Source organism: Excalfactoria chinensis, chromosome 5 (assembly GCF_039878825.1).
Source record: "Excalfactoria chinensis isolate bCotChi1 chromosome 5, bCotChi1.hap2, whole genome shotgun sequence".
Classification (NCBI taxonomy): Eukaryota; Metazoa; Chordata; class Aves; order Galliformes; family Phasianidae; genus Excalfactoria; species Excalfactoria chinensis.
In genome coordinates this window covers 5,400,792-5,428,113 of record NC_092829.1, presented here as the reverse complement: position 1 = coordinate 5,428,113, position 27,322 = coordinate 5,400,792, and the positions used below count along the sequence as shown (strand labels likewise).

Sequence of the window (27,322 nt, the reverse complement as noted above, 5' to 3'; positions counted from 1 at the left end):
AAGCCCTTTTGACAAGAAGTTTGAAATCCTTCTTCCTCTCCAGTAATTCATCAGCCCAAAAAGAGGTTATAACCCTGACATAACAGCTTCAAGGCTAGCACAGAATGCAAAGTTGTGCCATGGAGGCACAGGATAATCGTTCAGCTCTCAGAGTTGCAGGGAAATGACAGAAATATCTCACAGTCCGACTTCTGTCTGGTTTCCACCCAACAGCACTAAAAACTTGCCTCTGTCTGCCTGGCAGAGGCTTGAGGCTGCAACTGAAAAGTGCCCCTGTGAGTAATAAGCCCTTAAATCTAAGACAAACCAAGTCACCCTTTTCTTAGATAAGGCTTATCATTCTCACGGGACAAAGTCATCCTTTTACGTTACCTGCTGGTCAACAACTTTGCCTTCAAGGGATTTCCCAGCTCTGCAGCTCCCATCACAGTAACGCTACCAATCAATTAAGCAATACCACTTCGGATCAAAATTTTAATGAGGCACTAAACCCACAAAAGGGGCTCTGTATAGCATAATTAAATAGAGCGGGCCTAAATAAACAGTAAGGTTTTACTGGTTACATTATAGTTGAAAACAGCTGGGAGGCAAAGAATGGAGCATTGAAGATGCGTGACGTAAAAAGGCATTTCACAGAATGCAACACCGAAACTTTTCATATCGCACCAGCAGTAAAACACAACGAGCACGTGACTTCCCTTTGATTTGGAAGAATCTGTGTGGGCACAGGGCGCTTGTTTTTTTTTCCTTCTGCCAGTCAGCACAATGAAATATTTCACTTGCAAACCCAAACAGCGACAAAGAGAGTCATTTGTCCTTCGGAAAGAAATAAATACTTCAGAAACGGGTAAAGTCAGCAAGAATATCTGCTTCAATCAGGCCATGGGGATGCTGGATCATGGCTCTCAAATGCTGGACAGTGCTGGGACTCCACAAAACAGCCTCGCAAGCAATCAGAATCATTACAAGTCTGTTAGGCTCAGAGCTGCAAGACACTTGTTTCGTGCTCATGTCAACTCCTTGAATTTGCCGCAAGCGATGACATTCAGGCTGAGCCAACCAGCTCAGCATCCAAATCTCCGTCTGCAGCAGCTATTTACAATATCACATTTGTTCCACCCTGACGATATTTGATCCAAGAGCTGAATAAATCCTACAAACACGGGAAGGTTTTGATTTCACATTAAGGTAATGTTGACGGTGATGCTGCTGTATCATGTAAAGTCAGTGCACTGTTACTTCTTGAGAATGAAATTTCTGGTAAACCTGGTTTTCATTTCATTCCCCCCAGTCCTCTAAGCAGCCTTTCCTCAGAGTCGTAACTATTGCTGCAGTTCTGGGCTTGTGAACGAAAAGTTTCTAAATTCATCCTGGTTTATCATCGGAAGAATTCCTTCTTCAATGGGAGTCAGAATGGGCTCCTCCTTTATAAAGTCGGGATCAAAGTTGCTCACGTCGTCTTTGGATTTCTGTCAAATGGAAAAGACAAAGGGAAGAGATGTCACAAGTGTGCATCGCCTGCTTGATACTCGCTTTGCATCTTTAGTCCCGTTTTAAGTGCAACGAACCATCACCTCCACAAAGCTTACAGAGAGATTTTCCTAGGGCAGGACTGGGAGCAGCTGAGTGCCCCTCAGAGCCTCTTACAGTGTAAAGCCTTTTAGAGTCTTTGCAGGCTTCTGACAGGCAAACCTCTCACTGATTTAACTGATACTGCTGCTGACAGGTTGCCTGCCTTGATACAGCAGGACAGGGCACATAGATCAGTCCCTTTCCTCCAATGTTAGCACAGATCAAACCATTCAAAACGGTCCATCAGCAGTGTTTCCAGTTAGCTGACTCCACACAGTCCTTCCACATCTGCAGTGCCTCAGCTGGGCTTGCTGGGGGGTACACTCCCCTGCGTGCAGTCATTAAACTTGCACGATGATGAATTATGAGGTCGCAGGAAGACAAATGGCTTGACTCCAGGTGTTGGGACTCCTAGCTTTACCAGACAAAGTGGGACTTGTTTACAGTGTACACACACAAACTGGGTTTGTGACACATTTTGACAAGGCATGTGTTTTTTCTGCATCCAGAACAAGATGTTTTATTAACATTTAAGTCTAATGTTTCCAGATTTGGCCTAGATTGTGGATGTGCTAAGGAGGGTCCCTTAGTCTTTGATTAAGGTTAAAAACCAATCAAGTGGCCGACCCTGTACAGCTGCAGTTCCCCAGGATGCTTTATCCTGCACCCACTGAACATTGTGGAGCAGGACCAAGCTGCCCACCACCATTAAGAGTTAGCAGTGTGACCACAGCATGAGACACAGCCAGCCTAAATGATAACTTCATAGTTAGTGAAACCATAGAGAGGACCCTGAAAAAACTCTCCACAGGAAAGAACACGGCAGAGGGACACGTGGCACCACTGGGAAAATGGGCAGCACTGCTGGTGGAGCAGGCAGAATGAGGATTACTTACTCTGTTTTACATGTGGGCAGGGAAAAGGGTAGTTAGGTGCCTGACCTGCAGCACTTGCTTTTACAAACCTGCCTCTTTTGGCACTGAGCTGACTTTGAAAATCCAGTGTGGAGAGGAAAAGCAATCTGGACAACGTCACTTATCCAACCAGCAGCCAAGCCAAGACCAGAGACCCCACCTCCTGCTTCCCAGACCGGGGCTTCTGAGTCAAGGCTGCACTTCCTCCTCCACCTTTTGAACGTCGCAGCAATAAACCTGCTTAAAAAACCCCAGAAGAGACAAAACAAAACCAGGCCCCTTTCTTTCCCCCACCCCTCCTTCCCACATACAATTCGGGGTCTGAACGGTGGCTCCATCTGGCGCTGGTTCAGCAGCTCCCAGTCCAGCTCTTTGAAGTAGGGGTGCCGCAGGATCGCGCTTTCACCACCCAGCGCCGTGCTGCCCAGCCGCATGCTGGGGTTCTTCGTCATGAACTGCAAAACAAAAAGGGCTGTTTGTTTCCTCCTGTCCGGCAGGGTCACAGGAGAAAGACCTATTAGCGGTGGCACAAAAGCTTGTCCTCAGCTTTCCTGTTGAACCCAGTTGCTGGCCAGACTTCTCAATTTCATTGTACTGGAACTGCGTGCAAGGAACTTGACTCATTCTCTAGAGGAAGAAATCTGGGTGTATTTCTCCCTGGTCTCATTATTTCAGTCAAAACCTTGGTAACCACAACAAGAAAAGAAAGATGAAGTGCATCGCTTGTAACGTTATAGATGTTACACAGTGTCTGGGGTGTTATTTGTTTCTGTATTAATTTCTGAGGAAGCTCTCACTCAATGCTGCTCACCCGCCAGCCAGGCTTTGGATGAGAGCCTGTCCTGAGCTGTGTCTTTTTCCTAAGCCTCAGCCTGCTGAAGTGCAGCCAGAAGCCTACGCTTTCCTTCCTGTCATCTTAGGAAACAGAGGAAAACCAGCGAGGCACTGGCTTTCAGAGTTCCCAAAACCTTGAGCAGATGAATACCTGCAGGTGACTGTCTCCTCCTCTCAATGGCGAAACTCCTTAAGAGGGTTCCCTTTTGTAACATGCTTTACTCTGCTACTTGCGAAAAGAAACCTGAAACTTCAGCCAAAGCACCCTGATTTGCCCAAGGAGCAAAAGGAAAGCCATAGACCATGCACACAGTGTGAGACGGCATTGGTGGCTGCCCTTGTTAGGTCCCAACAAGAATGATGAAGTGTGTGTGCTACAGATATTTCTTAAAGGGAAGGGAAATACCGGGGGAGAAGAAGAATCCTTTCCCAAGGTAGGAAAAGAGCTACTGTGCTTGTTAACTCAGGATTCTAGTTCTTAAAAACCCAGTAACACAATCTTTTCCTTCCCCTCAAGTATTTCTCATTCATTGGCAGGTTATGTTTAAGCTGGGAAAATAGCTGCTTTTATTTGCCTATTGAAACAGCAACATAAAGCAAGCCCCACTCTGGTGGAGGTGTCCAGACGATTTCCTCGAAGATGAAAGAACATTATGTTTAGCAAATAGCTGAACCAGCCAAACCAGACAATCGGTCACTGTTTTGGGAATGACCAAGTCTGCTACATCTGGGCTGTGGGGAAATGAAACGAAGGGGAGATGCAGCAAGAAGCCAACTTGTTTCTGACTGCAGGAGCTTTTCAGCAGGGACAAACTCTGCTAGGTCAACAGGATAAAGTCTGGTCATTCCCTGCCTAGAGAGATGACAGGGAGAAGAAAGAAGGCTGCTAGAGCACTCCCCAGTGCTCTGTCTGAGGGGGCCTTCAGAGCCAAGGATGAGGGGAAATCTGCAGCTCAGAGACCTCACAGAACCCCAGAATCTGCTAAATTGGCACTAAAGCCCAGCTCCAATGTGACCTCCCCCCATCCTCGCCCCTCTCAGGACAGGTACTGCCGCTGCATTCCGTACAGCAGAGCTGTTTTCCACCACCTCACTCCAAATCATCAATACGAAGCACTGCTGAGTGCATCCAGGTTGCAAGAGCCACCACCAGGACAGGAACAAACTAGCATGGCTCTCTCCAGCTGGGATGTCCATGTTGTCTGCCTGGATTCTTCACTCACGCAGCTTTTTCAGGGCCAAGCCAAAGGAACAGCACAATTTCTGTTTTCTCCTGACCCTTTCAACCCATTTTTATCCCTTCCTACCAACAGAAAACAAACACAATTTGATTCCCAAGGGACTCAGGCCCAAAATTTCTGTGTAATTCTGTTCTCCAGACAATATCTTGGTTTCCAAACTAGAAATAGGTCCAACCAAAATCACTCAGAGACTTAATTCAAACAAGCCTTCGCAAGCCTTTAACTAAACTTCTTTGGTTTGCAAAACAGGCCTGAAATCTCCTGGTAAGCCCATATTTCTCTAGAAGTTCCCTGCCCAGATCTTTGTCCCCACAGATGGAGATCTGCACCTCACTGGCTCCGATTTGCATTGCTGGAACATCTAGAAAGCTCGAACAAGATCAGAGCTCGCTGGTTTTGGAAGCAGTAAAGACTGAAAGAGTCCAAAAGACAAGACAAAGAAGGGAGAAAGAGCTGGGAATAAGGCCCATGTCTCCTGGCTCCTGACCTACCACCGGCACCACTACACCAGGAAGCTTTTGCTAAACATCTGTGTAGGGAAAAATCATGTAAGATTTAATCTCTGTAAAGTTAACATGCTTTTTTTTCCTCAGGTTCCCATTCGTGCTCAATCATAAGAGACCAAAACCTAAACTGGACTGCTCATTCCCAGACCAGTTCGGGGCCCTGAGATATAAAAGTGTGTTTACATTCCTATTTGCTTGCTTTGTTCAAAGTGATGCCAAAATTGCACCAAGCAAAGGCATCCGATGCAACAAGCTGAGAGCCAACGTAAATGCATTCCTCACTACTTAAAACACCCCTTTTGTTAGGATAAGGATTAGCCAAGCACCATTCCTTGAGGTGGGCTGTTTTGGGCTCCGAAAAAACAAAACTTAGGAGTCAAAACAAAGGCTATTTAGAGCTGACCAGCTAGCTCTGATTTCTGCATTCAACCCATGTATTGAGAAACCTCAGCTGACACCAGGCATCAGGCAACTCTAGGCTCCATCTGCTCCATGTTTGCTGTACAGAGGAGGCAGGAGGTGAGCGAACACTTCAAACTCACCCACTGCTGGAACACGTTCTCCTCACTGGCTGCTGAGAGTGATGCTGGGCTGCTGCAGAAAGTCTCTGTATTAATCCTCACCACAAAAGCAGTAAGCTGATGGATGGGATACCCAATGAAGCAGCGCCATCCCTAGCCACCAGGCACATGCTCAGCACTGCTGCCTCTCTTCATCTGTAAAAGCAGGGTGCTAGAGTGACCCACCAGCACCCAAAACACTTTGGCAAGGTTTTTTAAACTCCCAATAGCTTCTTCCTCAGATAGTGCAACCCTCTGAAGGGAGCTAATGGAGTGTATATATGTAATGCACTCTATAAGGAGTATCAGTGTAGCATGAAGAGGCTTCTCTTTCATGGGAGTCAAACTCGAACAACCTACTTCAACAAAAGGGTGGGATATAATATCAAAGGATAACCTCTTATTGTTAACTTCCAACCCTGATAAATGTACTGTACACTGTGCTGAGGCCTCCTGACTGCATCTATGCATGGGAACTGGCACTGAAAACACTGCCTGCACAAGTCAGCATGCAGAGCATGAAACACACTCCTGTCTCTGGGCAGCCACAGCTCCCTGTCAGATCACTTGCCCTGTGGATGTACACAGACCTCCACATCCAGCTGCTGTGACAGAAAACCAGCTATCAGCCATTGCTGCTCTTCCCTTCCATGAAATCTGGTGAACTCTGTAAGCAGTAGGTCTGCCTCAGCCTGGTGAAGTTCGGGCTGTTTTATCTGGAAAGTGACTCCACTCCTTACCAGGCATTCGGGCTAAAAAACAGATGTGAAAACTGTGACTCCAAAAGAAAGAGCACTGGTTTTGCACCTGTTGTACTGTATGAGAGACATAAATTAATATATGGCATTATTGAAGTCAGTTTCCACTACAACATACAGCAAAACCACTCAAACCCTACCTGAATTCACCAGAAATTACTGCACTGACAAAAAAACTGGATGATGCAGTTTGTATTACGCAGGTCAGAAAGGAAGAAGAATTTAATGACCTCCCAAAGCTTAACATCCACAAACTCCTCTCTCTCTCTAACTGAGGCAACACTGACATTTTGCTGCTGCAACGGGGCAGTATATGAAGGCCTGTCTCATAACAGCTCCGGTATCTGATGGCACTTAGGGCATAGCCAACAAAGAACTAGGGATTTCTGAAGAGCTTAATGACGAGCCCAGCTTTTATTACTGAATTAAGTACCTGGAGCCTGTGCCTACAGCTCTGACCATGTAAGCAGCACCTTGGAAGCAATCACCAGCAGGACACATAGAGCCGTATGCTCAGAGCACAGATGCTGCCCTCTGCCCAAGGGCAGGCTGTGCAGGGGAAAGCTTTTTGGAAATGCAGCTCACCTTTAGCTGCATTCAGAAACAGCCAGGCTCTGGGGGCTGGAAAAAGCCTTACAAAGTGTTGGCTGCTCCTGGCATCCCCAGGAAGGCCGGGGTCAGACTCCTGCTTCACAGCGAAGCTCAGGTTGGGTAGCCATAAGTGTCCTTCCAAGTACAACTCTCCAGTGTTTTTGCAGGTGGTGAAAGAAGATGTTCTGCAGAAAGTTTTTCATGGCAAAATGGAATCTCCCAGTGTTTATTAACTCTAACTTTGCACGGTTATCAATAATGAACGTCACCCTCTGGTACGCTAAGTCCAATGAAGAAACACAGAAAGAAGTCCAACAGTAACACCAAAAAAGCAAACTAGAAATGTTCCTTAGCAAAAAGAAACATGTCATCACTCCCAGCAAAATCTATAGCAGGTCAACCAGTGTTCAGCTTGAACCTGGCCACCAGGCCTTGGCTGTGATCACATCCAGCCATGGGGAGTGCAAAGAGCACCCCTGGGCTGGGTCCCTTAGGGCAGACTGGAGCAGGGCTCTCACTGACCTCAGCTAACCCCTCAGCAACAGCGCAGCCAAATCCAGCAGCAGGAAAGAGCCAAAAACATGACTTCATGAAACCATTTGAAAACATTTACTGAAAGAAAATGCAGCAAGCCACGACAAGAAGCGAAGAGGTGGAGATCAGCCCTTGTGTGAAGTTACAAGGAAAAAATGCAGAAACAGCAGCGCCAAGCAGTGGGAAAAATCTGCGTCAGCCCTGGGAGCTCGGCCCATGGGCAGGTGAGGGAGCATGGAGGCTGCTGGGACCATGCTGGGAAGGGTTGGAGTCCCCCAGCTGCAGGAACAAGGCTGTACTGTGCTTCTGCAGCACTGCTGCACCCGTCTCAAGAGGCAGCGTGTGTAAATGAGTGCAATGGCTTGGAGGCCTGTGAGGGGATGCTTGAACAAAGCAGATGTCCACAGGTGCTCATTTCCTACAATTTACAGGTTCCTTCTCTCAATAGTGACATTCTGATACGTTTTTATTTAATTTGTTTGCATGCTACTTGCATCAGGATAACTCACACTGTGAGTAATATTACAGTGAATAGATTACACAAAGTTCTTTCGTGTTCTAGGAAAACAGGAACAAGCCCAGACCCCTCCACAGAAGAAATGCACTCCAGGAATACAATCATTCCTTTCACACTGTCAGCCATCTAGAAGGGGAGTCCATTGTAATTTCTTGTGTGAAAGAACATCTTGGATGTGCCAGCTCCCCCCCAGCACTCTGTTGCACTTGGCAGAGCGCATTCACCTTGAAAGAGTAAAGCACTGCCCCTGAGCAAAGCATCTGTTAAACTCAAGCCCACAGTATTCCCCATTTTGCAGGCTGGGAAGATGAAACCAGAGGAACTCCTGTTTTGCTTTGCTGAGCCCAGGGCAGCCAGCTACAGGTATGAAAGCAGATCTTCAGTCCCATCTCTTCCACCCGTGTAGAAGTGGATTTTTAGTCAATTTCTTCAAGATTGTGCCCATGCAATCATCAATCCCAAGCTGTTAGAAGCAAGAGAGATTTGCCAGTCCATGGCATTAACTTTTCCCACCTGTTGGTGTTCCTTGTGTTGCTATTCAAGTGCAGAGCAGCAGCACAGAAGGGTAAGGCCCCACAGTCTCCCCTCTAGTAATGAGGGACTGCAGGGAGATCGTGGGGTACCAACCACGCTCATGTTCATTAGGATTCATATGCTGAACTAACAGGGCAGAAATACACTCAAAAGGAAATAAGATTTCTCAAAGATCCATTTGATCTCAGACAAAAGGGAGTCGTTACATAAATAGAGCAATTGCTCTAATTAAGGCTTCCCTCCAAGAATCTCCTGACAGAATGCTGCAGTGGCTGAAAACAATTTGCTTGCCCGTTATGTAAGGCAAACAGACCTGCAGTCTGAGGTTTCACTACCCCTCATCCACCTCTAACAAAGAGAAGAAAGATGGCTCTATGGCTACGGTTGTCAACACCTGTATTATTTTTAATGACTGGAAGTCAATAGGCCTTAGTATAGCGGAGATACCTTTTTATTCCTTCTTTTTTCCTTCAATGAAAAGCTGCTCTTTTGAGCCAGCTTTGCACTTTTGCTCTCTTGGGCAAGGCTCCTACCACCTTCCATTGCTGTTGTACCACAGCCTGGTTATTTCCCTCTCCATGTAAAAAAGGAATGGGAAGAGAGGTAAAAATCAATTCTCAGCCTTGCTCCTAAATAAACTAAGGTAGACAGAGCACCTCACATATGGGATGGGCGCACCTGGCTCCACATTTCCTGGAGGTTCAACTTTGCTCACCATTATTAGGTGAGACTTGGGCCAAAAATAATACTGCTTGAATAGTTACAAACTTCCTTGCTGTGCTGGAATCTGCCTCCCTGCCTCCTCCCACCCAACTTAACTCATCCACACTAATGCAGAATGAAAAGGCCACAAACACCAGACGCAGGAGCTTTACACTGGGCCCTGATGATAGCTAGTCATTTTCGACACTCCTGACTTTGGTACTCATCTAATAAATAATACAGAGAAATTAACTTTAGTCATCAGATTATTTAACACGGGTTTGAGTCAAGATGTCGCTCTACCAATCTGTGTTTCGAGAACGAATGGGCACAACCCAGCTCCCGCTTGGATCACCCGCCGTATGGGCTGCTTGGAGCTTCGATATCAAGCTGCTGCTGTTAAAGTGCCCCAGTTGGATTATGGATACACCATGGGGATACGCAGGTCAATTACTAAATCAATACATCAATCAGAGTAACACAAACGTGCAGAGGGAATGAGCAGCGCGCTCATTAACAGACAGGAGCATGATCCCACTCTCCTTTTAACCAGCTCTAAGATCTCCCTAGGGTTGCACGAGAAAACAATTAATCCTTTTCTGATAGTCTTGTCAAGAGGAGCCGGGAATTTATTACACAACCCTGGGTGGCCTATTTACATAGGGTCAAGTACAAAGGGGAATAAAGTGCCTCAGACAAACCTGTAAAGGCCAATTAGGGAAAAAAGAAGAAAAAAAAAAAAAATCACAGGAAAACACTTCAAAGGAGCTCTTTCATGGTTGTGGTTATATTTCAGTTCTTTTAATTTCAAAGTTCCTGAAAAGACACGGTGGGTCAGAAAGGTCAGCGTTGGGAGGATGAGTGGACAGAAAGAACTACAGCCCTGAATAGCCGGGACAAGTGGAGATTTACGGCCCCGAGGGGAGCGCTGAGACCCCCCAGTTGGATGCACTGGCTCTCCATGGGCAGAGATGGCCCCAGCTGCAAGCAGGGAGTGGTTATTCCCATGTCCAGGTGGAGGCCGGGTTCTCAAGGGAATTCTCGGCCCTTCCCCAAGATTACATTTTAATGAACTCCACCAAAACACTCTTGAGGGTCTATAATCACCGTGTCCATCCGTGGCAGAGCTGAGCAGTCAGCCAAGGCCACAAGTTTTAGGCTTGGCCACAAGAATTACCTCTTCCTATGCACCAAGAGCAAGCAGAAAAAAAAGAAAGTGGAAAGTTGGCACAACGAAGGCCACCTTTTTCCTTTTATTTTAAATCTCTGGCAGGAAAGAGAAGGATGAATCATAATTGCTACAACAATAGGCAGTGTTAGGAGCTTTTGTTGGGAAGCAAATCTGAGCCTGCACGCTGTGGGCTTAAATAAGAAGCCAATTTCAGCCTATTGAGAAAGGAAAGGTAAAAGATCTGATGACAACTTCAAGATGAATTTGGCATTGGCAGGCTAGACACGGATGGCATTAGCTTTCCTTCACAGTGAATTATTCAGAAGCACGAGGCTATTACTGCGGGGAAGAGGAACGCATTGGAAAGGGGTGTGATCAATCAGCAGAAGAGATTAAAATCACTGGGGAACATTGATTGCTTTTTAAGAATTACATGGCAAAGGGACAGGACATTAGAGTAATGGAGATGCAAGCTCAGGCTAAAGAGGCAAGACGGCAATCTGCGGTGGAGCTCACTCGGCCCTGTCACTTAACCACACCACATGTTTATTGCATAAATAGTTCAGACGAGAGAGATCGTTTAAAGCTGCAGAATTCCTTCTTGCTTGGGAAACAACCGGCTCCAGGGTCCTGCTTTTCCTGCAGAGGCTTCAGAGCCAACCAGGAAATGCAAGATGAAAGCATTTTTGAAAACAAAACAAAGAAGAAATGTTTACACAGATCCGGCATAGGGTTTCACAGAGATTCAAATATCTGCCCGAGTGTGACAGCCAAAGCTTAATCAAACTGTGAAAGGGATTTATGGAGCCGGCCAGCTCTGAAGGGATGCCAAGGAGAATAATTTATTGGAATATATGAAGGCATTTTTAATATCTGCCTCTGTTAGCTGGCTCCTCGGCTCTGAGGATAAAGCAACGAGCCCATCTCGCTCCCTCTTTGATTTCAGTGGGTCCACCACTGTGTTGTTCCTTTTCCTTTTAATCTTTGTTTAAAAAACACTCCCAGCATCTGGTTCATTCAAAACCAGCTTCATTCTGACTATTCCAGCACTGCATGTGGAACAAATTATGTGCATTTTTCCATCCATTTGAAAGAGCCCGGCTCAGATCTGCAGGATGCAAAGGCAAAGATGAGCCATGTGCCTTGTGCAGCAGCGAACAAGAAACATGGGCAACATTATACTATCACCGCCTGGCTGCCTTGCTATACACCTCCTCAGCATTTAGGTGAGGACAGGGGAGCACAAGCACAAAGGTCTGGCCTTGCTCACACTGCAGCCAAACTGACCGCCCAGGGCTGAGGGAAAAGGCAAGGCATAAAGGCAATGGGAAGCACTTGCATATTGCACTTGGATGTGCCAAGCCAAGTACAGCAAAGGTGCTCTGAGTCATGCACTGCTTGCTGCAGCACGCAGGGAGGATTCAGACACCTACCACGGTGTCTGAGCTGATGACAGTTCCTACTAGTTCTGACCTCCCAGCATCCAGGTGTGCTGGACTGCAAGCAAAGACTGAGCATGAAGAGAAGAAACATCTCCTAAGAACACTTCAGAAAACTTCATCCTCCATGCTGACATTCAGGGAGCAGCTGTGGAGAGCAGGCAGCTTGGAGCATGCACATCTCTCCACTCAGATGACTAAAAACCAGCTCTTTCCTTCCACTTCTCTGTCACTGCAGGCTGTTTGCTTAGATTATGTTAAAATCTGCCTCTAAGTCTTTCTGCTGCAAGAACCCTGGCCTCTCCCTTCTCTCCACATTAATGACATTTTCAAGTTACTTACAGCCTTGGGGCCAGTCTGGTTCAGTTCTGAGTGTTCACCGACCAGAAAAGCTTCCTGAAAGATAAGCTAAAGCACACACAAAAGGGAAGCTCACCAAGACTTCGGGTGCTCACAATGTTATCCCCTCACCATGCAGTTCGCTCCTCCTGCAGCTCATCTCAGTCCTCACTTTGCTGTCTGCTGCCATGTTTGTGCAGAGTGCCCTGGGGGTATTTTGTTTTGTTTCTCTCCAATTCTCATTCCTCTCAGCTGTTACACTAAGCTCTTGCAGCACAGCCCAAATCTCCAAGGGCTCTGCTGGAGCAGTTATCCTGCATTCAGCCAGACTGACCTGCCTTGTGCACTGGGCATGTGGGTTAACTGAACTGAATCTCATGCAGAGTCACCACTCACAGCTGTACTGAAATGAAGAAAAACACTTCTCATTTTCACTGGAAGAAGGGGAAGGAACACAGCACTTAGTTTTTCCTGGCCTAGCGCTACTTGCAGATATAGGGAAGAATAAAACTCTAACTTGTTCACACTTTTTCTACTGTTATTTGACATCCTTCTATATACGAATATAAAAAAAAACAACCATCAGAAAGCACTACTACAACTGACTATTCATACCCCCTAAGCCAGCCTCTTGTTTTAAGGCAGAATTTGGCCCTGTTTCCAGCAATATGCATGCTTCACCCCTCCGCTGCTGGAGAGCTCTTGGTACTGAATACCACTCTAAGTTCTAGCTGCAAAAGCAAGCCAGAAGAGCTAAGGAACTAACAGAAACGCTTGAGTTTCTTGTCTTTGGTCTGTCATGGGCTCACAGAAATGGGACAAGAGGCTCTTCCTTCTAAAACAGGTGTCAAGGCTGTCTGGAGGCCATGGGTTGGATTTAAAGTGCTGCACATTCATAGAATCATAGAATTGTTAAGGTTGGAAAACACATCCTCCAGGTCCAGCCCAGCCCACCCCCACCATGCCCTCTGCCTACATCCCCCAGTGCCACATCTCCATGGTCCTGGAACACCTCCAGAGACGGTGACCCCACCACTCCCTGGGCAGCTGTGCCACTGCATCCACACTCTTTCTGAGATGAAATGTTTCCTAACATTCAACCACTTCCCCCCCTGCTGCTCCCACACCATCTCGCTTCTGGCTGCTGATAAAAGCCAGGCATGAAATCCCAACTCCATCACCTTGTGCTCCAAAAGCCAAACATGTGCCCACAGCAGCTGGGCTCAGAGCCTGACCTGGCTTCGGCTGACCCTCAGAGCATCATTACCTCCACATCTAAGCTTGAAGCACTGATTCACAGATGCTTCAGCCCCTTGATGTTAGCAACAGAAAGGGGATTTGAAGCAAGGCTGCAAGAGCAAAGCCTAAGGGAGCACAGGGTGGGTGTTCACACCTCAGTCGTAGTGTCAGAGTTCACAGAATGCCACATTAGCCAGAGGGGAGAACTGAACTCAGTGGCACAAAGCAGCAGAAACTGCACTAAACCAGAACACTTCCCTTTTGACTCAGCATCACTTCCAGGCTATTATTCTCTAGAAAAACAGATAAACTTCAAGTTTTGCTTTTGCATCCTTTTCACTGTATTGCTGACGTCATTTCTTCTCTGCAATATGGATCAGGTTTGCTTTCTCAACTGAGGTTTGCTAATCTTTCCATCTCTCCCAATCCTTCCAATAATGCTCACCATGCTAATCCTCCTGCTTCAGTGCTACTCTGTGCTGTTCTACCTGTGCCGGACTACAGAAACCACAGCCGGCTTCCTCTGCATCTTCCTCTTCTCTTGCCTAATGTTTATTTTTCACAAGAAAACCACTCAGAAGGGGAATCACCCTTTTTGCTTAACTCTGGTGGTGCTTTCTCCAAAGTACCTGTATTTAACCAGTTGGAGGGCAAACAGGAATCAGGCTGATTTATGTGCCCAGAACACCCAGCCACGTGCCCAAGCCTCACTTTTCAAAGCAGTATTTCAGCTGGACCAGAAGCTCCTCAGAGCTGACATCATGACTGGAGGTTGGTACACAAATGCTAAGAGACAACCTCAGCTTCACTGAATTCAGCTACGACAGGTGCAGAAACTCAGGGTGCAGAAGGCAGAGCACAGTTAACACTTCCCCAGGGAAGTACTGCTTTCTAACCCATGCTGTCACTTGGCTCGGAGAGCAAAAAACATCCAAGTTGCAAATCCTCACCCAAATTTCCAAACCTTTGGGCCAACCACTGCGACTTCAGAAGATTATTCCATGGAGTGACTCAATAGACTTTGTCCTCCTCATCTAACACCAAAGAAAATCCCTGCAGCTTTCCCTGTCATGAGAACTTACTTCCCATTACTTTTGAGCTCCAGTGCTCACAATGTCCCTTCCTTCCCCCCTCCAAACAAGCCCTCCTGCTACAAACAGTGTGACTGCACTGCATTTGAAAAAGTCATATGCGAAGCAAGTGAAACACGCAGCCAAAATATCACCCCGCTTATGGGAAACAAGAGGGTTGTATTTCATTTTGCAATTCACTCAGCTTAATCCCCAAGCCTCCAGCTGCCTGGAAAGCCGCTTTCTTTGCACAAGCACTTTTTGCTAGTAACAATTCACAAATTCAAAACGTCAACTTGCTGTAACAAAGCAAATCCCAGCTGCCATCTCAGCGTAAAAGATACGATCCAGCAGACTCTGCTGCCTGCCTGCTCACTAAGTTTCTCTTTCACAGCCTCTTCGTCTTCAGACATTGGTGATTACTTAGCTGATAGCACAGTATGTGAAAGAGTTTCTTTTACAGGCACAGGTTGCATAGCACTAGGGCTATGGGCCAGTGCTCCTCTGGCATACATTTGTGGCTTTGGGTAGAGCTATGAGAAATAGAATTCTTGAGGGAGGGGGGAAGAAAGGATCGTAACCAATGCAAAACTTTTATTCGGATTGAGATAAAGTGGTCTGAAACCACCCAGCAGTAATTCCCCTTTTCTGCATGTCCTTCCTGCCCACAAGCAAATCCATGCCCAATCGAACTTGCTTCCCCAAGAAGCAAAAGACCTCAGTTCGAGTTCACTCTGCCTGATTTGAACCCATTATTCCCTGAATTTCCCAGTGACTCGCTCCAGTCATGCAAGGTTCTGTACACATATGGGGTATGGGATTTCCCAGTTCCCTGCTCTGGGAGTACTGATTCCATCCAAATCCTGTTCCTCTACACTGATTTAGCTCTGCCTTGCTTCCAGCACTTCAATGACAGTATCAAGGATGAGAAAAAAAACCCAAAAAAACCAAACCATTAATAAAAAGAAAACTTCTATTAGAGCCCAAATCTTTCTGATTTGAATTCTAAGCATGGTCTCAGGGCACTGAGGTTGTTTTTGTTTCCCTTGGTACCGCTGCTCAAAAACACACCATTAACACCCACTGCTCTAAATGAGGGCCTAAGAACATATCTCGGTCATTATCAGGAAACTGCAAAGATGAACAGGATGCAATCTTCAGAAATCAGGTGGTTTCTGATGAGGGGAAATTGGTGACACACAAGTATGGTAAATGAAAGCAAAACAACATAACAGCATCCATGAAACGGGTCCTGAAACCTATCATCCTTGCTCATAATGAAGACCTTCAAGAAGGCAGGCTGATGAAGTGCTTTCTAAACCTACATACAAACATTCGTAGAGAACCTCTTAGTACCTACAGCTAATTGCATCTTCCCAGCAGGGGAATTTGATTTTAGTTTCAGAGCTTTGTACCGCTCAAGAGCTAAGTGAATTCTCACTTGTTTTGCTCAAGGTTATAGGCCAGAACTTTTAGTGAGGAGATAATCCAATTATTGAGGCTATTAAGGCCTTAACCTGCAACTAAGAGACCCCAGGTTTGATTCCCTGCTTTTCCATAGACCACCCATGCCATGTAATTACTTATTATCATTTCTGCCACCACGGCAATGTAGTGATTTCTAGGCTCTTAATATCATGGGTTAGAAAGCATTGCCACGGCTGCACATCAGGGAACTCACATTCACTTTCCTGTGAGATAAACAACACAACAGTGATTAAGAGATGCTCACGCAGTAATGACAATGCTGTGCCTACAAAAAATAACATCACAAGACTACAATAAGAAATTCTCCTTAAAGATTCTGGCTACCAGATTATAGCCCTGACAAAATCAAGCTCTCCTTTAAATGGTTCTTTAAATATTTAATTTCTCCATTTCTTTGAGTCAGCGCTCCACACGTTACTGTAAAATGCTATCTTATCCAATTATTCCTTTGGCTTTCTATTACCATTCAGTAGTACCAACCCCCTAAATACGTCTGCGTTCACAGTGCTTTGCAAGGAAAGGACACACTCTGATCCTTCTCTACTAGAAGTGTGCTTAGAAATACAAAGAGATGTGATCGTGGGTAAGAACAAGCTGGCAGCAGAACAGCCAAGTTAGGTTTCCTGACTCCTAGGTTAACACCTTTGTCATTGATTCATGGCAAAGTCAGGCATCTCCAGTACACTAGGCACTGTTTGTACATGCACAGTCTGAAACCTAAAAAAGCTTCCTCCTCACTTTACAGACAAATATGTGAGGCACAGGATAAGAGAGCTCCTGGGAGAATTCAGGAATACATGCTGGAACAAGAACTAAGTGTAGTCAGCAACAGCTCTCCTCAAACTATTTGCTACACCGCCCCTCCCCCCCCACACACACACACCTTTTTTCCCCCAAACACACAAAAATCAGAACTTCACGTACACCAATAGGCAGTGGTACCCAGGGGAAAGCTAATAGTGCCAACAGTCAGAACAACAGATTATCAGGAAGTCTTCACTTCACTGATTCTTGAGCCACATGGAAATCAGAGAAGCAGTGAATGGCTTGGGCTGGAACTGACCTTCAGGACCATCTGGTTCTAGTCTTCTGCCATGGACATGGACACCTTTCACCAGACCAGGCTGCTCAAAGCCCCATCCAACCTGGCCCTGAGCACTTTGAGAGATGGGGCAGCCACAGCTTTGCTGGGCAGCCTGTGCCAGGGCCTCACCACCCTCACAGTGAAGAATTTCTATCTTATATCTAATTTAAACCTACTTTTTTTTTTTTTTTTTAGTTTAAAGCTGTTACTCCTTGTCCTACCATACAGTCACTGCTGGTAATACTGTATATACCTGCTACTTCTGTTCTGGAAGATGACCATATGTTGTAAATCATTAAGCCAGCAAGGAAATGCTCAGACAGGCAGACAAACACACACTTTGCTTGCCAAGTTGGCTGCCGGACTGTATAAAGGACACAACTATGAAAGCATACTGAAGTGTGACAGTTTATCCTTCGGTCCAAGACAAGGAAGGGCCAGGGTCAGGGAAACAGCAATTTCTGAGCGCCCATCCTCCAGCCATGCTTCCTTCTGGTAGGTTTACACTGAACAAAGCCAGGACAAAGTGGGGACAGTGGAGGGAACTCACCGCTTTGAGGATTGCCACTGCGTCCTGCTGGAGCCACGTTGGGTAGACAACTTCATCATTCAGAATAGCCTCAAAGAGGTCGTCCTCGTTCTCTGCCTCGAAGGGTGCATGGCCACACAGCATCTCGTACAGCAGCACACCCATGGCCCACCAGTCAACATCAGGGCCATACAGCATCTCTTGTAGAATCTGGAAAAGAGAAGAGAATAACATGTCATGCTTAGAGGTTCCTAAACTGAGCCAGAGAGGAAAAGAGATCTGGAAACATCATTGCAGAAGTGCGTGCTGTGCCTGAACAGTTCCCTCTGCTATGCTGGCTGGATGTCTACATGACTTATAGCTGGGAACCCCTTGATCCACATTAAGGTACATCAGATCTATTAAATGACTGAATTAGCTTGGCTGCTCACTGGGTCAACAACGCCTTCGAAATGATGCTGGAGTTTACCAGGAGGAAAAAAGACACTTCAGCTAAACTAAGAGCCTCAGAAGTGGCAGAGCAGCCATCTGCATGAGCTGATACTGCCTTTTCCTTGCCCCTGGGAATGAAATGCCTGCACAGCTCCAACAGCAACACTTTCATCTGGAGAGGGGCAGGAGCACGAGGGTGTGAGAAATACACAAAAATCAGCCACAAACAAAGATTCATTTGTTTTGAAAGGAGGATCTGAAACCTCGTCAAAACATCTGGCAGCATCTGGAGGGCAGCTGCTCCTTAATGAGGTGTTTATTAATTTTGTAATGAGGTTGCTGAATGACAGGGAAGGCGATAAGGTAGAAAAAGGAGCAGAGAAATGAGAGAGAATGCCATGTCCTTTCAAATCAAACTGGGCCAGGATCTGTACGTGCCTCTTCCTCAAGTGTTTTTGCAGTTGTAACTCCACTTTTTACCTCACCTTTGCTTAAGAAAAAGATATGCTTACCTTGGTGCCTCATACTTTGTTTGCACCAGGGAGCAGTGACAGAAGTGTGCATCTAGTAGGAAACCTTACACCGAGCAGACAAATAAGACCTAACTAAAGACACCAGAGAGGAGGCTGGCTGCTCAAAACTGACATTTCATGGCCAAAGAAAGATTCCTTATACCTCTGGAGCAATGTAGTCCGGTGTTCCGCAGAAGGTTGCTGTGGTAATGCCATCGTGAATGCCCTCCTTGCACATTCCAAAGTCTGCCAGCTTGCAATGTCCTTCATGGTCCAGCAGCACATTGTCCAGCTTCAAGTCCCTGCAATGAGACAAGTTGCTACGTGCTTGGAGCAGCCCCAGAACAACTGGAAGCAGCATCCCAGGCCCCAAAAGCTTAACTTGTAAACTGGAAAAGCCTCACCATTATTAAAAGAAAAAGAAGAAAAAAGAAGTAAAATAAACAAAAATCAGGCAGGAAGGGTTTTCTTTTGATTCACCTCTTACAAAAGGAAGGGAGGAACAAACACTTTCCTGCCAAACTGCACTCAACATGGGTAGGTGCTATGAGTTTGCCCATGTGGCTTTCTAAACACAGCACAGGCCTGACCAGAAGAACTCCTGCTCACTCAGCTCTGGGACTCACTGGAGCAGAGGTTGCCAGAGCTGTCAAATTGTGTAATGATGCTCTGATGCAGCAAAACGCCACACAGGTGACACGCTGGAGCACATCCTCTGTGCTCCCGAGGGTTTAGCTCCCACATTTCCTTGTATGGAGGCAAATTTGACTGATAAACCTCACCTGCAAATTCTTGGAAGTCTTTAAAGCCTTCCCAGCTGCACCCCTTCCAGTAGCTCATGTAATAACCTATTTCCCTCTGCAGTGCTCACTAGGGGGAGGGGGCTTCCTTTTTTTATACCTGTTCCCTGCCATGAGAGTCCTGGAGCCAAATGCTATCAGTGAGCAAGCTGCAGAAAGGCACATTTTCCAGTACATCACCTGTAACTGCCAGGAAGCACCTCATCAAAAATGGGGCTGCCAAAATGACAGAGTCTTCGTGAAGCTTATCAGGGAGAAATGCCTTAGGGAATAGCCTGCAGTCATAAGTACCGTCAGGAACATGACCAGAAAGTACAGGGTCATTTGCAGACTTAGGCAATGCCTTCCTAAAAATACATACTAGCTCTTGGCACCTCTGCTTCTCAGCTGTCAGACAGGCTCTAGGCAGCATCACAGATGGAGGAAGGCAGCTACGATGGGAGTGCAAATAGGTCACTTTTTTTTTCTTTCTATCTTTACAGATTGGAGAAAATCTGCATCAATGAGTGTCCAAAAACATCCTGCTAGTTGAGCATACTAAAAGAAAAGTTTCTGCTGCTTCTCACACAAGGTGCAGTTAAACATCTCCAATACAGAATGAATTTCCGGGTCACGGCTCTCTCTCACAGTAGCTATCTCAGCTGCTGCTAACCTTGGCCAACAGTTCTGCACAACCCTCACAGTAGCTCTGAGGCAGGGAATTGTTACCATCAGCATCCTACTGAGATGGATGGTGGGCACACAGGCCTAGACAAAGCTCTTCTCAAAGTCAATCGGGTGCCCAAATAGAAACAAAAAGAAAGTAATTATTTGAGGGTCTCAGAGCCCCGTTATGAAATCCATGCCAGAAATCTAATCAATGTTGACCCTTGGTTAGACATCTATTGTCCTGGAAAGGGGAAACAAAGAGGAGACTGGAACACAGGTGGCATCTCCATACCAATGTGAAGATCTGTGGGACAGCTGAAATCTGAATCCAGCTTGATCCCACTCATCTTCTATGATCTCAAAGTGAGAATCAGGCTGTTGACTGACACCTTGCATTAGCATTCTACAGCCCACACCATGGGCAAAAGCCTCTCTAGATTTTGAGACAAGCTCTCACCACTTCACTGTTAAAATGGAAACACCAGTGACACACTGTGCTATACAGAGCCACATCCTGCCCTAAAGAGATATGAAAAATTATTATTAGCTTCTTTCGAATGGATAGGTAAGCGAGGGGTGGAGGTCAAGTATTTACCCATATTTGCCAAAGCCAAGACCTAACACTGACTTCCTGAACATCAGTTCAAGATCTTAATCATACGACCACACATCCTCTCTCTCCAACTTTAACAACAGAGCAACAGAAGCCAGCAAAAACCCCTCTATCAGGATGCTGCCCATCCCCGAAGGCCACCGGCTATCTGGTGGCCAGTAAAATTTGGAGGTGGAGGACAGAGTCTGTGCTCATCTTACGCTGCAGTATTTGCTCTGGGTGGGATGCTCAGCAGAAGATACTTATTTTTCCCCTTCTCAGAATTAAGCAGAACCGTTAAACCGTGTGGGCAAAGGATTAGGTGAGCACAATGAGTGGTATTGTACGTGCTCGTCCAGGACAGTATGCCTTCAACAGCAGTTTACAGTCAAAGCTGCTGTTGCTCTTCCTTGTGGTTACTGGCAGAGCAGGGAAGCCCTCCAAGCATAAAGGCAGGCCTTGTTTCCAGGAATCTGCAGTGATGTGGTTGAAATGCACAGTTTATTCTTGGCTTGGTGTTAAATGCAGCAAATGCCATTTGAGTCCCGGGCAGGCCTGACATTTTAGGGAGGGTGCATCTAACCACGTGACCAGAAGGAGAATTTTGGTCAATCTGCTTGGAGATCCCCCTTCCAAGCCTCTTCCCAAGGAGAACTGTTTCCTAATATTCAACTTGAACCTCCCCACAGACCCTGAGGAGCAGAGGCAGAACCTTGGAAAGGCAGGGGTTGCATTCCTTGCTGGCTGCACAACACGCTGCCCTCATCACAGCACTGAGACAGCAAGAGGTGCTGCAGGTGCAAAGCTTCTCTGCTGCATGACACTCTCCCATGACCAAACAGACTTCTCCATGCTCTTCACTAGCCAAGCCCCCAGAAGACCCTACACAGAAGGCCTCGTGGAGCAAGGCCCTACAGCAAGACCTGGCAGCTCTAGAGCAGCCCCCTCCTGCTACCCCAGGCCAATGGAGCTGCACCCTGGTTTCACTGTGCTCACAGATTGCAGCAGCCGTAAGCTCTGTACTCTCTGCTCTATGCTGACAGCTCACCCATGCATCCCACCGCATGAACCAGCGCAGAAAAACACAGACAGGTTTCTAAGATTTACAAGGAGCTCTTCATTTTAACAGCAAGGATTCCGGGAAGCTGATGAAACTGGAAGCCATCCAGCTCACAAGGCCCAAATCTACCTCATTTCCTTAATACTTGCATTTTCCATTCAATATTTTTAGCAGTTCCATGAAGCAAGAATGGCAGAAAGGTTCTCTGAGGGCTGTGTTTCTAAGGTCCTGTTGGGGCTCTGCCTTAAGCCTTTCACTGGCAGACTTCCCCTGGAAAACAGACTTCATCCTGACTCAGAAAGGCAGCCTTTGTCCTCACACACAGTTACGGCACATCAGGTTAACAGCATCATTTTATTCTAGACCCAAAAGAAATGACAAAATGAGCTGCCTAAGCATCCTGCAGCGAGAGAGGTGCCCCTTACACATTAACCACTTCAGTCTGACGTTTGTAAAGAGATGCAATTACAATTGCAGATGATCCAGGCCTTTCTGAGGCACGTCAAATACAATCTCCCAGCACCAGCGAGTTTTGCCAATGAAGAGGTGTTATATGAGTACCTGCCTCTCACTCTGCTCAGATCGCCTCACTCGTGACATGGAAATATATTTTAGAGGATGAAGCTTTGTGGTTTTTTCCTTCTTTTGGCTTCAGCACTCTGTGTTGCAAAGGCCATGCATGAAATAAGGAGCTCCTCTGCAGGAGCAGCTGGTTTCCCACTTGAATTGCCTCATGTTGAGGTCCTCCTAGGTTTGGAAATCCCAAAGGCACAATTTAAAGCTCATAAAAGCCTAGAGATCCCATCTCAAGGGAAGTGATGTAGTCACAAAAGATGCGGATACAATACAGCAACAGCTAGATACAAGGGGAGCTGCAACGAGGATTATATTCCAGCCAAATGTGAATATATATATATATATATATATATATATATTGCATATATACAATAAAATACCCAAACCCAAAATTAACCACATGGCTTTTTGTTTGTTTTTTGGCATTGCTGAATGGGAACACTTTGTTTTTTTTCAGTCATCAGCATGCAAAGTAATTTAGACACTTCTTTACAGTGAGCACACGTGCACTTAACCTCCTTTGCATGCAGGGACTAGACTTTGATTTTTCTCCACCTCTTCTGTTGAAATCATTTCACCTTGCAGAAATACGAGCATCACCATTACGATGGAGAAAAAATGTGTCCCTATTGCTTGCTTTCCTAGCCAGAGCAATACATGTTTCCATCTCCTGCTGCTCCAGTGAAACTGGAATTCTTATTTTCCAGAAAGAAACAACTTCAGTAGAAGTGAATGAAATAGACATAGCAGGCAGAGCAGTGCAGGTGTTAAGGTACTTATCTAAGAGGAAGGATTTTCAACTGGAGGACCTGCTCCAAATACATACTGGGGGCAACACACCTACACTAATACTTGGAGGGGAGCAGGAGGAGGCCTCTTATTGAGAAAAGCCCCGAATACCTCTGTGAAATTAATAACATTCCAGTTTTCTTTTGCATAACGCCAAAATTGAAACATCTTATTGTACTTGAAACCAGCATTCTCTCGAGTTGTAAAAATAAGACGTTTTTAAGACACCCTAACAATCATTTTGGGCCCAAGTGAAACTTCCTTTCCTTCCTTCTTTCCACGGTAAGAACGGAACTCAAAGAATATAATTGATTTCACAGTGCCATCTCCCACTGGTCTTGGAATAGGGACACCCAGGTTTTGTTCCAAAGGTTTAATACCACTTAAAGAATTAAGCCTGGGAAAAGAGTTAAGGAATTTTGGCGGTTTATTTCCAATCCCACAAGTCTGAGGTTGTATGGAGCTCACGGTTGGTTAAAAGTTTCTTCACAGAAAATGGTTTGCATCTCCCACATTCTTCCAGTAACAACCACATCTTTAGAATAGGGAGAAATACTGAGATCACAAATGAAGAACCAGGTTACCAGCCTTTGAAAAAGGAAGCCACAAAGCAGAGATCAGAAAAAGATCAAGCTGCGTGGCACTTAGGAAAGCAGGTTGAAAGCCTCAGGTTGGTTGGTGAATGAAATGAAGAGCAACTGCTCCCTTTCAGTTTGGAGGCTTATTCCAGTGCAACCCTTACAGTGTTTTAAAGGGGAAAATCATTACAGCCTGAGCAGCGTGGTCCCTATGGATAGCACTGATTCCTGGGTACAGAACCAAAGGAAGAACTGAAGTTTATCATACAGCACTGTTGTACAACAGCCTCTGGGGTTGACATGTTGAGATAATAAGTGTTGCTTTACCCACCCACTACTATACAACATAGTCTCTAAATCCCTGCAGGATTCAGTCTTGATCTCTTCCAGCCTCAGCTCCAGTTAAGCAAAGAAAAGGACGTCAGAGCTGCATGTTCTGCCCTTCAGGTACTGCATGGAGTTGCACCAAAATACCAGCTCAGGGAATGCAAAACGTTAATTCAGCTCCAGGCTTTCTTTACCCCTTCCTTAGGCAAAGAAAACGTTCCATATAGTTTCCATCCAACTCCCAAGATGTAGTGGCAAACTCAGGCTAACATGGGACAACCAAGGACAGCAATCAAGGACAAATCAAGGACTCTCCATATCTATGTAAGTAAATTCATAATTACATGAAATGGAGCAAGGTGCTCTTCTCCACTCTTCCAACATCCAGAAGTTATTTTCCAAAGCTGCCCACACCCAGGTGTTCAGTGTCCATAAACATGGGCACAATGGCTCCAAACAGAATAGAATTTCTCAGAAACAAACTGAAAACAGAAGTACGGTATCATAACCCAAGAATAAAACTAAGATCCACACTAAGTGGCCTGAATGAGGGAAAATCCTTGAGATGTTCTGCACCTGTGCAGTAGGATAAAAGCACAATGGATTATGGCCACCCAGCCTCCATACAGGCTCTTGCAGACACCAGGCTGGCATGCAGTGATGCAACATCAGGACCCAGACACAGAGCTTTGGGAAAATCATGCCAAGCACATGGCCAAGGACCTCTCTGGAGGGCAGACAGGTATCTGAACCTGTGCAAGGTCTCATATCTACCTATTCCCATGCTCATCAGTATGTCCAAAGGTATTCTGCATCAATCTTACGCTCTGGCTGGGATAAAATTCATTAAGCTTTAAAATGTATCCTTGCTTGGCTGCTTGGGCTTCAGACTAAGACCTTCAAACACTCGCATCCAGAAGCACTCTGTTATAATGTTTTTAAGATTAAAGTCAAGCAGCCCTCCAAGCATACGGACAAGTTTCTACAAACCACCAGCTCTGGTTAAGGCAGCGCTGCATGTTTTCTGGCAGAGATGGGCTGGGAATGGTACTCCAGGCTTCTCCTGTGCCCAGCTCCTTCCAGCTGGCGGGGGCTCTCTGTAAGCCAGTTCCTGTGACCAGCCTTGTCCCCACATTTCCTTGGCTACTGCTTTGGAGATGAAACAGCGCCCACAAGGCTGACTTCTCTTACAGCAGAGCAGCTGGCAAGCAGGCAGTGCTCAGGATCTGAGACCTCCGCTGGTTGGAAACACCAGCAGTCCCCCCTTCCCTCCCTCTGAGCACTTCAGAAAAGTACCTGTGGAAGCTAACACAGTTACTGACATGATTTCATTGCTACTGAGATGAATGGGCATGATTCACTCTCCAGTTAAATCAGAGTGGTAGGTTAAAGCATACAGGTATAGACTACAAAAACCCCTGGCACACCACAAAATGCAATCACAAAGCTTCCATCGCTTTGGTGGGTCTGAACCCAAGAGGCACAAATCGAGGGGGACTCCACAGTTGCTCCAAGTTCCTTCAGGGTCAGGCACACCTACAAGAGCCTTGCCTTTACCATACACACAGCAGCTAATGACAGCTCCCACAGGCAGCTTTACAAGGGCAGAAAGACATTCTTGTGCAATGGGGCAGCAGAGAGCTGGGGCCATTACTGCTGAAACACAGACGCGCTGGAGATTGCTATGTAATCCCAAAGATGGTGCAACCCTTAAGTATTTATATGTTCACATGTGTGCGTACCTCTTTTTTTTTTTTACATACATATATGTGCATATGTATTATTTGCAGCACTTTTATGTGGCATTCTTGTCAGGAAAGAGGTGTTACACTCGAGGTGTTTCCCAGAATCCCAAAGTAAATGTCTCATTTACTGTGGGAAGGTGAGAGGTGGACACAAAAAGGCTTCGAGTCCTCGGTATGCACAACACACACACCTCTCCGGATGAGCTGCCAGGCTGAGTGCCGAGTCCTGTGATAGATTCCTTGGTCCCACTGGGCAGCAACGCCAGAATTTGTTGGCCCAGAAAATATCATTTGCTGAGTTGCTCCCAACAGAGCTTCTATTTTATCCCTGCCAAAAAAAGAGGGAAAGAGAAAAAAAACCAAACAAACCCAAACCAAATCCAAAACACAACACTTCTTTCTGTTAGTTCCTTTGCCTGAAGTCTTCAGAGGAGGCGTATAACAGGCTTGAGACCTAAATGCACGGACAAGACTAAGAGGTGGACTTATGACAGACGGTGCCACGAAAGAGTAAAAAGCACACGCCTGTTATGTCACCTTGACAAAAATAGAGCAGCATTGACTCAAAGCCTGATACAGAAATCAGAATAAAACCAGGCCTATATCTGCAGTACAACATGGTCCCAGTGCTTCCCGATGGATGGAAGAGTGACCCAATGAGATCAACGCCAGCTACCCACAGCCCACCTCACAGCTGCTCTGCAGTCCTGTCCCTGTAGGATCAGTACAGGCCCACACTGCTCAAGAGGCTCCTCTCTCCAGCAGCACAGTGACGTATCCTCATGTCACCATCCTGCCACTAATCCTGCAAAGCGGGAATTAACCAGTAGTTCAAACCCAAGTGACTCCATGCTCTCACTGCTAATCTCACAGCTGCTCATTGAAGTCTACCCTCTCCACGCTCAGAGTCTTAGGAGGAACATTTCCCTCCAGCAAACACCGAAAGGGGAAAAAAAAACAAATGAGAGGCACTATGCATCATGATTTTATGTGCAGACTGCCTCTAGCAACGGCCTGAGCAGCAAACAAACCTGTACAGGCATTTGTAATGCCAGCAGCACACGGTGGGGAAGAAGACACTCCTGCACTGAACCTGTATGTCTTGTCAGACTTCTTCCTATTTGTATAACGCAGTTAAGGTTCACTTTACTCTGACCCTTATCCTGAATCCTGAGAAATCCGCACAAGATGTCCTGTCACATTCAGTCAATTTTGGATTAAGCCCTTAGAAAAAAAACCACACACACACACACACAAAACCATTAAACTTCCTAAGGCTGTGAATTACAGATCCAGATTTATGAAGCTACGGCTACAGGCACTGAGCTCCTTTGTGTAAAGGAATGAACAATGCCGAAGACAAGAGTATTCTGTATTTTTAGAGGGGGTTTCTTAAAAGCACTTTGCTTTGCCCTGTAGATTTCCACTGTCTGATTTACTATTAACTTTGGAAGGAGAGATACTGGGACAGAACGGACAGTTTGCAAAACCTCACTATTGGCACAGAATTTTCTTGCACGCGATGAAAAAGCAACCTCAGTGCTAATGATACATAGTGGGCATAGAGCACTCAAATGTCCCAGCCCTGTGCAGGAGGGAGAACTGCCCAGCCCCCAGCAGAACAGATTTTAAGCACGCTTC

The 27,322-nt window shown here is 46.1% G+C and overlaps 1 protein-coding gene across 1 annotated transcript in view; it reads right to left on the bottom strand.

Annotated features, from left to right (window-relative positions):
• Positions 1-448: 448 nt before the first annotated feature.
• PRKCH (protein kinase C eta) overlaps positions 449-27,322 on the bottom strand; it is a 100,676-nt gene continuing 73,802 nt past the window's right edge. Inside the window, exons 11-14 of the mRNA XM_072337411.1 lie at positions 18,730-18,868; positions 17,644-17,832; positions 2,798-2,941; positions 449-1,469 (exon numbers count right to left, since the gene is read on the bottom strand). Coding sequence (XP_072193512.1) covers positions 1,323-1,469; positions 2,798-2,941; positions 17,644-17,832; positions 18,730-18,868 — 619 coding nt within the window. The 3' untranslated portion in view covers positions 449-1,322. The remainder of the gene's footprint in view (positions 1,470-2,797; positions 2,942-17,643; positions 17,833-18,729; positions 18,869-27,322) is intronic.